The 11,952-nt window shown below is 49.8% G+C and overlaps 1 protein-coding gene across 1 annotated transcript in view; it reads right to left on the bottom strand.

Moving 5' to 3' along the window:
• Positions 1–2,076: 2,076 nt before the first annotated feature.
• Positions 2,077–11,952, bottom strand: part of FBLN7 (fibulin 7) — a 48,025-nt gene continuing 38,149 nt past the window's right edge. The window contains exons 5-8 of the mRNA XM_073897396.1: positions 10,061–10,201; positions 8,940–9,077; positions 7,903–8,041; positions 2,077–6,535 (exon numbers count right to left, since the gene is read on the bottom strand). Coding sequence (XP_073753497.1) covers positions 6,163–6,535; positions 7,903–8,041; positions 8,940–9,077; positions 10,061–10,201 — 791 coding nt within the window. The 3' untranslated portion in view covers positions 2,077–6,162. The remainder of the gene's footprint in view (positions 6,536–7,902; positions 8,042–8,939; positions 9,078–10,060; positions 10,202–11,952) is intronic.

The following is an 11,952-nucleotide window of genomic DNA, read 5'->3' as shown; positions in this document are numbered from 1 at the left end:
ACACTCTCATTTGTAAGTTAGCAGACATTTCCGTGGCTTTGCCAGCGCTGGATTTTGTTGGGGATCCTCCTCGTGAGAGTGAGTATGGCAGGCTGTGGCCTGCATGTCCCACTGGAGTTCCTCTACCAAGAACCATTTTAAGGGCCTCCTTCTCCACCAGCTGGTCCTGGCCCTTCTCGTGGTCTCCTTCCCTCCACCTCTGCCCTTGGAGAGCTTGCAGCGCCATGCACATTGGACTTTAACTCTTTCTACAATCGTCAGAGTTACCCCCTTGTGATATAGAAGTGAAGATCTTATCTCCCAATGTAAGTGTAAGTCCTGTCTTAGGCAGGGGTCACCTGTTTGAAAAGGACACCCAAAAGAGGTTGAGCAAAGGAGGATGGAAAGGACACAGGGCTATTGGATAAAACCCACAGGCTGGAAGCCAGATTTCATGAGGCACGAGAACCCGAAACAGAAAACTAGAAATGGCAGTTTTAAAACATGGCCCTAAAATCCTTTAAAACTTCTCAATTCAACTCAAGTTGACTCCACGAGGACTCACTGGTCCATGTCCACTTCCCTTGACTCAGGGGCTGCCTGTGACTACTTCAACCAACAGCGTGGCAGAGGTGACCCCACATGTGACTTCTGAGGCTGGGTCACAAAAGCCATGCAAACCTCATTTTCTGGAACACGCACCCCAGGAATCTTGAGCCACCGTGTCAGAAGTCTGATTACCCTGAAGCCACCACGTTCTAAGAAAGCTGAGCCACATGAGCCCAAGGATGGCTGTTCTGGTCATCAGTCCCCATCTTCATGTTTCCCGGTCCAGGTCAGACATGCCAGGGAGTGAATGACCCTCGGGTCACTCCAGCCCTGGCCCCGGAGTCTTCCTAGCGGAGGGAGGTACAGACATTGTGGAGCAAATACAGACCATCCCCCTATGCTCTGTCTGAATTCCTGACCCGCAGAATCCATGAGCATATGCCATAATGGGATATTTCATACAGCAATAATAACCAGAACACAAAATTAGGCTCCCTCTGCATGTCCCCATGGTCTCTTGTTTCCTCTCTTTCCATGTCAGCATCATTGTTCTCTCCGTGTAGATGCCTGTCCTTTGTGCCCATAAGCCAATGTGGTCATCCTAAGCCTTGCTTTACATCACTCCTTCATTCGAACACTCAAGATGCCAGGTCATCGTTACAAACACGGAGAGGTGAGACCTCACTGTCACCACACACGGTTACAGTGTTTGCAGCATCCCAGCTCCCTGGGTGACCTGTGTGGATTTGTGTGTGCATTTCCTCTACGCCGACGCCCTCTCGGGCTGCTTTTATTTTCCTAGCGCTCACCCCTCTTTGAGATTACGTACTTTTCTTGTTTTCATGTGTATTATCCTCTCACTTGCTGAAACGTAAGCTCCAAGAGGTCAGGATCTCCATCAACATTATCAGCTATTGTGTCCTAGGCAACTAAAACTTAGTGCCTACAACAGAGTAGATATTCAGGAATAATCATGCAGCTTGTAAACACCCAGAGATTTTCACATGTACGAGATAAAAGTCACGACAGTTCGCCTTCCAGCCCTGCAGGGTGAGCGTGGTAAAAGCTGAGGCAGCGGCTGGTGGCAAGTGACCCATTCTGGTCTGGCTTCTTCATGACTGTCCTTGGGGCACACGCTGGATTCCCAGTAAACCTGTCAAGTTTCCTGTGACTCTGCAGTGATATTTTGTCCTAGGCTTATTTTCCTTTTTGTTTGCTAGTATTGGAGATGCTACATTTAAAAAAATACGACTTTTAAAAGTTATCCAAACACTTAGCTCACTTTCCATCTCTCATGAGTCAGTGATCCACCTGGCTGGTCTCTCATCTCTTCCTGGTAGCTGTTGACAGCTAGGAGTCCAGGACAGGCAGGGGGCTAGTTGTGGAACAACCCTACATTCAGGCCTCTCTGTCTTTCCAAAGGAGGGTCTGGTGGGTGCTCAGATGTGAGAACTACGGACACCACTGGGGCCTTCTTTGATTCAGGAATAGGAACTCCCATATACTGTTGCAGAAAGAAAGTAGTGTAAGGCTTAAGGAAGAAAAAATTGACCTCAGAGAGACAAACGCGCAAATACAAAAAGACAAATGCACATTGCTGCAATACTTTTAATAGCAAAGGATTGGAAACAACCCAAATGTCAATCAGGGGTGACTGGTTGAATAAACAATGGTATTATGACCTCATAATGGAGCGTTTAATAGGAAAACATTCTATCCGGTTCTATGAAATGATATTCAATACATTGTTACAGGAAAAAAAGCAAGACCAAGGAAAGTGTATATATATGTGTGTGTGTGTGTGTGTGTGTGTGTGTATGCATATATATACATATATATGTGTGTGTATATATATGCATATATATATATACACACACACACATGTTTAGTGGAAGGGTGAAATGGAAAAAAATTTATCTAAGGCAGGAGGAGGAAACAGGTGGAGGGGACTGGGTCAGAATAAAGATCTCTCTGAATGTAGCTCATTTCGTGGAGTTGACTTTGGAGCCATGTAAATAGTTTACATAATTATAAAAAAATTGAAGTGAAAAAACCAATCTCTAAAAATTTAAGCAAAATAAAGTGAATAACCATAACCCTGATTCAAGTTTGGAACATAACCACTATTCCAAGTTATTTTAAAATGGTAATTTGACTGAACATTCCTAATGGCAAAAACCCGAAGGACAAAAAGAATTGCAAAAGAAAATTTTAACTGTTTTCAGTAATTATATTTTATGATAGTTTGGGCATGGTTATTCTCAGGATTGAAAACAATATGTAATTATTTTGGTAATCTTGAGAAAGAGGTTTTTAGAACAAGTAAAGAGCAGATGTAAAATCAGTAAGGTTACATTTAAAACCCTGTAGTCCTGAGTTGAATTGGAAGTACCATTATAAATGCATGTAGTTAAAAAAAACACCCCAAAACTCATAGTACATATTTCCTAGTTCTGTCCACTAACACCAAGAAACAGTGACCAAACCACTACCAATGAGCACTCTTAGCACCCAGATTTTGGTCTCTAATTATTATTCCCCACTAAGAGGAACCAGGGATCCTCGGGAATCACTGGGTAACTTCAGGGCTGGGTCATAAAATACACAAGATGAGCTTGAAACATCTTGTCATACAAGATAATTACGAAATATCAAAGACCACTAGGGTCATGTCTAAAGGAATCAGCCAACTTAACGCAGTTCCCAAGAGCCAAAGATAGGATAATTTGAGTAACGGTAAAAGATAACAACTGCAATGCATTGAAACACACATGAAATATGTTTAAATCATGAGTTCATTATGTACTCAAAGAAAAGAAAACAGCTCTCACTGGACAGCTTGGAAAGATTCCAGAAAACTACCTTGGAAACTGAGGAAGGGGAAAAAGTCAAGAATTTATGCTCTTCCTCTACAAACCAATCCTCAGGGTAACCAAAAGAATAACTGATAGAAGTAAGTTTCTCTTTATAAAGTGTGCCGGCTAACAAACAAAGAAACAACAGCACTAGAATATCATTTGCAACCCCTAAAGAAGTTACGGGTCTAGCAATAATCATGAATGGCTGCTACCATCAGAAGAGAGGCAACTAGAGATTATATGGCTCCCACCAGAAGTACCAGAAGACTCTGACTAACTCTCTCCATACAACTACTAATGTATAAGAAATAGGACAGAGGAACATGTGAAAAGACACTGCAGAGATGTACCTGGGAAGACCCAGGCTGTGAGAAATTCTACAGGACACACCATCCAGTACTGATTTCTAACAGGCCTCCAGGTGATTCCAGTATGTGCTAATGGCTGAAAGCCGATGCTACATTTAAAGGAGACTCAAGAGGCATGTCCATGAATTACAGAGCATGGACCTAACTCAAACAAAAACTCCTGAGCCACTCAGAAGTTTGAACAATGACTGAATAGTTGAAGGTATTAAGGAATTATTGCTAATTTTTTAAGTGTGATTGGTATGGAGGTTAAGCTTTTTCAAAAGTCCTTGTGTTGAAATATTTACTGATGAGATGATATGATGTCCAGGATCTGCTTCAGAATCATCATGGGGGAGGGTGAGAGAAGAGGTGGGGGAAGGTTGGCTGTGTGTTAATTGTTGAGGCTGGTGGTTTGGACGTGGGGTTCACCATGCTGTTCTACTTCCGTACATGTTTGCAACTATGCATGACAACAAGTTTTACAAGCCCCCTGCCAATGATAGGAAGCTCTCTTACCTGAAAGGGGTGCAACTCCTAGCTAGGAGAGAGTGCAGAGATAAGGTATTGCCCAGGGAGGAAGGGCCCAGGCATCATCCACAAGAGGGGGTCACAAGCCGCCAGGCATTCATATATTGGTGCTGCGGGGATGGGGCTGGATGTGGGATTTCATAAATGGGAAGCAGCTTTGATGATGGCAGGTCTGGGTGATGTAAACCACTGGCTTAGGCTGGGCCTGTGTGGCACCCCAGTCATCATCATACACCAGTCTAGGTGGGACACGTACGTACTCTGTAGCTCCCCAAGTCACTCCTCGCCTGCTGGGAGGTGAGAGGCTTGCCCCTTGGAACCAGTCCTGCTCCCAGCAGGAAGGAGGAATGCATCACTATGACACTGTACTTTCAGGGTCATGGCCATGCCCTTGGACTGCCCTCCCTGGCATTCTGCACAGGGGACTGGATGGCACGCAGGCTTCTAACCCAAGTCACACCACCATTTGAAAATGCAAGGCTGTGGCTAATAGTTTGAATACAATCTTGTAACAACCCACTAGGGCAGATTTGCAGACCCTCGTTCTGTTGTTGGAGAGACTGCCGCTGAGCCAGCGGAGAAGAAACATGTCAAAACCAGCTCTTGACTGTGTCTCACTCTTTGACAAAATAAGACAAGAATAGGTTTTTCCTAGAAACCATCTCGGTATATGGCTTGATCACTGAACGGGCAACACACTTCTCCTGGCCCCATCTCAAACCAAGGCAAATACGAGGAATTTAAAAGTAAAATGTCTGATGAAATCGCACCTAAATTAGCATGTATTTGGATACTGAAGTCTCCTCCCAGTTCAGCTGGCTCTTAAGTTTTAACGTGAACAGTCTCCAGCACCCCACCCCATGCCCCAGCCAGTGCTTGCCTTCTTCAGTCACCGGGAGGGCACTGCCCCTTGGCTCCTACATCAGGAGTAGGAGGCCCTGGAATCAATGAAAATTCAAGCATTTTCTTAAGCTCGCCACAGCCAGATGTGGCCTTACCAATCTCCCATTTGGCCAAGCCAACTTTCTATTGGTGGCACAATCCCAAGGTCACCTCCATGGTTTCTTTCTTGTGCATTTAACCCAGTGGGTCCAGCCTTGATTGGAAGAGAGCCAGGTATCCCTTCCTAGAAGGCACTGGGCTAACTCATGTGCAGGTACAGGCCAGGTGGGCGTGGAGGAGCAACACACTTTATTTCTTCAGTTTCGAGACCAGGTTATGTTCTGAGATACGATTTCTCAAAGGGGAATTCATTCAGGCAGAACTTAGGCTTTAATGTTGGTTCCTTGGTCTAGAAGAATCTGTGTGGGGGTTCCAGGCCCTGCCGTGCCTTTCTGATGAGAAGGCTGGCAGGCATGTCACAGAAGGGAATGCACACAAGAACACGGTGACAGGCTGTGGCAGGAGACCCACTCCCTATGCCACATGAGCAGGGCATGATTGGCCCTCAGCATGCTAGACGCTTCATAACAAGGCTTGACTATAACCATACAGAGGACTGACAATAAGCTTTTCCCTCCCCGGCTAGTTCACACTCACAATGCCATTCAGTCAGCATTTTGAAAAACTGCCCATTTCCCTGTAAAGACTTGAGAAAGTGCATAATCTACGGGAAGAGCTTAAAGCAGGGAAAAAAACCAAAAAACAACATGATGGCAACATGTTGGCATCTGTCTGGGTGGCAGTCTGGGTCCTGTAGCTGCCCTTCTCTGCCACCCCCCAGAAGAGTGTGCAGCATTGCCCTAGAAACCTGGGGGCGCGGGCAGGCGGGCGGGTGGGCAAGGACAAGGCAGGCTGGGGAGAGAGAACTGTCACAGTCAGGGCCCACAGCCAGATCTCCGAGGAAGCTAAATGAGCCCAGATCTCCTCAGCGCAGGTAACCCCGCCCCCTGGCTGCCTTAGAAGTCATAAGGGGACACAAAGATGGTGACCTTGGACACGTGGTTGGCTTGGAAGGAGCGGTCCAGGTATTCCGACATGTCGACATCCACCTCTAGTGTCTGAGGCCCCTCCAGGGTCTGGACAAGGATCAGCTCCCCTGTCTGCCGGTCTGAGCGCTGCATCACAAAGTGGCCCCGGCTGTTCCCACCCACGATCCCAAAGCGCAGGCTGTTGGGTCCAGGTCGGCCGGGGGCTGAGGCTGTGGCCATGCGGAAGAGCGTGATGGGCGTCTTCAGGTTGGAGGGCAGGGAAAGGTAATGGAAGGAGATGGTCTTGGGCAAGTGGCGGCAGGGTCGGCTGTCCATGGGGCAGGGGTTTCGCTCACACTGGCTGGAACAGAGAGGCAAAAGTGGACGGAGTCAGCCTTGGGGAGACTCGCGAGGGGCTGCTCTGACCTGGCTTGTCTGCCCCACTGCCTTCCTGCAGAGGCCTCCAGAGTGCCCTTTCCCAGCCACCAGTCCCTCAGCACAGAGGCTCAGAGCTGCAGGTGAGGGTGGTGGATGGCAGGTGTGGCCAGGGAAGAGGTGCTCCCCTGACCCGCTTGTATATGTACGCACGTACACGTACATTTATACATGCTGTTACTAGAGTCTTTACAGACAAATAAAGCCAGGAAGATAAACCAGGTGCCCCTTCTGCCCGTGCCAGGACCTCTCTCTGTAATGATGGGACCCCAGCAGGTAGCTGGCAACACCCTGGAATGCGGTGCTCAACACGAGGTGAACTTTGCAACCACCCTGCATTTATTCTTAAAAAGGAAACCCTGTCTTTCTTAACCATTTGGAATCAGGATCTTGTGGAAGTGCTTCTGATATTTCTCTACCTTATCCAACACACAGATACAATTCAGCATATTTCATGACTCATATAATCACAGTTATGTAGGTTGAATATTGCATCTGGCTAATAATCAGGCATGTCCCCAGAGGCTATGACATACAGTCCCTTCACTGAGTGACTTCGGAGGAAGATCCTGGTGCCTTCGGTCTCAGTAAATAACCTCCCCTCTTGAGTGCCAGCTGACTTTATTGATGCTTCTATTCTGCTATAGCCCAAAAAAGCAATTCAGGTATATGAGCTTGAGAAGTTAATTCATTCTAAAGACAATGCTAAGATGCTTGTGATCTCTTTTTCAGAAGAAAGTACATGTGCTTTGTGATAGTTGTCGTTCTTCTCCTGAAAGGCCTGTCTCCCACCTTTTGAAAACAACAACAAACCATTACGTGCTGAGGTTACGGGAAATCAAACCTCCTAAACCAGTGGAAAGGCCTATCAATATAATGCAAAGTGTACGGGACATGCCCTGTGACTGGAACCGACCAGTTATTAGCCATGTGAACATGACAAAATGATCCTCTTCCAAATCTGTAATATGTACCTGCCTCCTGGTAACATCACCACGCACGAGCGTGACTATAATCCCATCATCCTCCAGGGCAGCAGGGGAACACTTGGAACATTAACTCCTTTCAGGGCAAACTGGGTTCCTACTGCACATAGCAGCAAGCAGTGAATTAAATGCGACCACCAAAGGGAAATGGAAGCTCAGAGAAGCCAAACTCCCAGCTCCCTGCCTTCCATTTTTCCTTGGATCTAACTGTATCTTCTCCTAAGAACCTCTGAATCTGGCCCAGCCCCCCTGGGAGGCCTGGGTGAGGGACGTAGGTGCCCGGCCTGGGTGCCCTGGCTATACTCACAATGGAGAGGTCTTCACATAGCTCACGTTGCCGCTGCCCTCGGGGCACTCCGGGCTGACGCACTGGAAGCCTCCACCGGTGTTGATGCACATGGTCCCCTGGGGACACACGAGTTGCGGGCTCACACACTCATCGACATCTGAAATAAGGGACACCCAGGAAGAGTGAAGATCACCTGATGTCCCTTCTGTCACAGGACCACATGAAGAACCCGGATAGGCGCTGGAATGTGGTGAGCTTTCTAAATACCCAGTACTTATTTTTCAAACGGGAAACCCTGTCATCCTTCACTATTTGAAATCCAGACCTTGTGGAAGTGCTGCAGAACCATGCTGGGGAGCTGCCCTCCCACTGGGTAGACAGGTTACAGAGGTGCCAGAAGCACAGGAGTGTGACTGGTCCCAGGTCACAACGCTTCTCTGAGACCTGCCTCCTCCTCAGCCTAAGGGCCCTGGAGTCTCCCCTCAATGGCTATTTATCCGGCCCTTTAAGAGTCAAGTCTTCCAGAAAACCTTTCTCCTCAGCCTCACCCCAACCCAAATGCAGATGTCCTCACTCTCCTTTGTATGAAGTCTCTGCTGCTGCCTTCCCCCCAGCTGGAGGCTGTTTCTTCCCAATCTGCACAGTCCTACCTGGGCCTTCTTGAATACTTACGGGATGGAGGTGGGGGAGGAGGGGGGAGGGAAGGATGGTTGGTCGGAGGGATTGGTGGATGGATAGAGGGATGATGAACGGAGGGATGGAGGAAGGGAGGGATGGGAGCAGGGAGGGATGGATGGTTGGAGAGATGGATGGATGGATGGATGGAGGTATCTTCTTCTCCAGTCCCAGGTTACCCACTCCTCTGACCCTTGCAGCAGAGCTTAGGACGTCACTGGGGAGCCACATCTTCTCTCACATTCTACTTGAGCCCAAAGAAGAGCCCTCTGCCTTCTCCTCTGCTCCTTCTCCCCCAGTGGCTTGGAGCCGCTGTCTGGGACCAGCCAGGCTCTCTCGTGAGCCCTGCAGCTCCCTGCCTCTGTAGCAGTATCACTCACCCTCACAGCTCTTCCCATCAGCCAGCGTCCGGTACCCGCTGGGGCAGGCACAGCGGTAGGAACCTGGGGTGTTGATGCAGGTGTGCATGCAGAGCCGGGGGCGTCCCTCCTGCCCGTAGAGCTCACATTCATTCACATCTGGGGACAGAAGTGCCCAGTATGACCAGGAGCCATGTGGTGGACAGCCACTAGCCATGACCCAGGATGGCTGTGCCTCAGTTCCTGGAGGCGATGGCCACTATGGCTAAGTGGCTGGGGCTGGGGGGGGGGGGGCAAACCCTATGCCCAGCAGAGCACCTGGAAGGAGAGCAAGCATGCTCTCCTTCCTCCCCAGCCAAGGGCCCAGGGGGCTGAGGGGAGGGATGAGAGCATCCTACATGATAGACCCTAGATAGGTTCCTTTGTCTGAGGCTGAAGACTAACGGGGGACCCTGCAGGGGCTGGCAGATCAGGCGGGCAGTCGAGACTACGGCCTGGATCCCAGCCCCACCTGAACTGGCCTCATCTTTGGGGTTGGAGGAAGAGGGTCTCATTTCAGCTGCTGTAAAATGAGGCAGTTTGCACCAACTGGCCAATTCCCCGGTTTGGGCCCGCTTGGTTTGAGTCGTTCTCAGAAGGCACTTTGGTAATCAGGAGAGGTTAGCTAAAGTTGGCTGGGTCCATAAACCCAAGCGGAGAGGGGGCGAGGAAATTGAGTCCCCGAGCCCTGCACAGCGCAGGAGGCCTTCCTAACCAGCCCAAGGACTCGAGCTCCTCTCTGCCACCGGTCCCTGATTGCAGCTGGAATTGGGGGCGGGTGGCTCGCGGTTCTTCTAGATGGGTGTGCTGCTTTGCATGTCACCGTGGCTGGCTTCTGAGATGGGGGCCAGCCTGGGCACCCCTGGCTGCTCTTGCCACAATCTTGATTTCTTATGATCGCCTCTGATGTCTACGTCTCAGGCCCCATTAGGTCGACACTTACCTAAAACGCAAAGTGGGCCGGGCTTTCTGAGACTTTGCCCGCTCCCCGCCCCCTTGCTGGTGCGCCCGCAGCAGGAGGGCGGCGGGTGGGAGCCCTGTCTTCTCCTGGGCACCGCCCCCCGCCTCCCGCTCCCTTCTCCCCCTACAGAGCCCCCGCCTACCCTGGCAGACGCTGTCGCCCGCGGCGCTGCCGCTCAGGTGGAATCCCGCCTCGCAGCTGCAGTGCTGCGTCCGCTCCACCTGCGCACAGCGCGGCGCGCGGCTGAAGGCGGGGTCGCCGGCCACGCTGCCGTCGGGGGCCGCTGCGGGGAGAAGACACCCTCAGGGCCGGGCCCTGGCGCCCCTGGCGCCCAACCTTGGGCAGGGGCCGGAAGGAGAACCAGGACGGGGGCGCGGCCCCTTCTCAGAGCTCACTCTGGAGTAGGGAAAGGAAAGACGAGTAAGTAAGCAGAAACCCGCAGCCGCCCAGGAAGGGCTCGGGGAGTGCAGCCGAAAGGCACCTTGCAGGAAACCGAGGACCTTGCGACAGGCACACAGAAGGACGGCATCAAAAGGCTTAACAAACACCAAAAGGCTAACAGTGATCCCTGGAGTTTAAATCTATGGGATTTAAAACACTGCTTTTTTGGGGGGGGGGGGGACAGTCTTTTGTGTTGTGGTTTTTTTTTTTAAAGATTTTATTTATTTGAGAGAGAGAGCACGACTGGGGGTGGGATGGGTAGAGGAGAGGGAGAGGCAGGCTCCCCGCTGAGCAGGGTGCCCCTTGCAGGGCTGAATCCCCGGATCCTGAGATCATGAGCTAAGCTGAAGGTAAACGCTTAACCGATGTCCGTGTTGTTGTAATTTTATACTTTTCTAAATTATCGGAGCTTTTTGTTTTAAAACCAGGAACATCAATTTTTTCTTTTTTTCTTTTCTTTAAGATTTTATTTATTTATTTGACAGAGAGCACGAACAGGGGGAGGGGTAGAGGGACAAGCCGACTCCCCTCTGAGCTGGGAGCTGGATGCGCAGCTGGAACCCAGGACCCTAAGATCATGATCTGAGCTGAAGTCAGAAGGGTAACGGACTGAGCCACCCAGGTGCCCCAGGAACATCAATTTTCTAATCAGAAAAAAAAAATAATTAGTTTTTGAACATTTTCAAAGGATTTAGCGTTCTCATATGGTTAGGGGAGATGGTAGAGGAATCATCGGTGGTGAAAGTAATGATGCATAAGAGGACACCCAAGGAGACGCAGTGTGTGACTCCACGGAGGTGAGGTTCTTAGGGTAGTCAAATTCGTAGAGCAGAAGGCAGAATGGTTGTGGCGGGAGGCTGGGAGAGGAGGAAATGGGGAATTACTGTTTCAAGGGCAGAGTTTCAGTTTTGCAAGGTGAAAACATGGAGGTGGATGGTTGCACAACAGTGTAAATGTACTTAATGCCTCTGGCCCATACATTTAAAATGGTTAAAATGGTAAATTTTATGTTATGTATATTCTATTATAATAGGGGAAAGAAAAGGTGAATGGATTAAAAAAAAAAGTATTTGGAGAGAGGCTCCCCCTCAGAGCAGACACAGGCAGAGCAGATGGGAAGGAAGGCTCCAGGCTGGGGGACCAGGTGAGCAAGAAGCCAGGCCTTTGCTGGGCTGTTCAAGGAGACCACCTTCAGATGCACCTGCTCACTCCCTCTTCCCCCTCCCTGGGGAGATTCTTGTCATGGGGATACTTTATGTATAAAGTGCCCCCTGGACCTGAGAAACAGCTGCCTAAGGTCCTGACAGCAGAAACCCTAACATGGAGGGTTTAGAACATTCAGGGTCCAGTACCAGCTCGTTCGGGTTGAAAGAGGGCCCACTTCTTGTTCCTTTCTGTTTGTAAGTAGTTGGAGAGAAGGCCCTGCCTCTGGTTTCTGGTTCCCCAGAGAGCAGCCCCCCCCGGGGGGGGGGCGGTGGGAGAGGAGCTGGGCTCCTGGGGTGGGCAGCTGCATTCTGAGAAAGCTCCCAGCAAGGCTGACTCAGTGAATGGAACCAAGACAATTAAGCAGCAGATCTCTGGGGGCAGGATTGA

Source organism: Callorhinus ursinus, unplaced genomic scaffold, assembly GCF_003265705.2.
Source record: "Callorhinus ursinus isolate GAN/ISIS: 27379988/994484 unplaced genomic scaffold, GSC_fseal_2.0 scaffold10, whole genome shotgun sequence".
Lineage (NCBI taxonomy): Eukaryota > Metazoa > Chordata > Mammalia > Carnivora > Otariidae > Callorhinus > Callorhinus ursinus.
The sequence above is the reverse complement of the archived record's forward strand: the minus strand, read 5'-3'. Positions and strand labels throughout refer to the sequence as shown.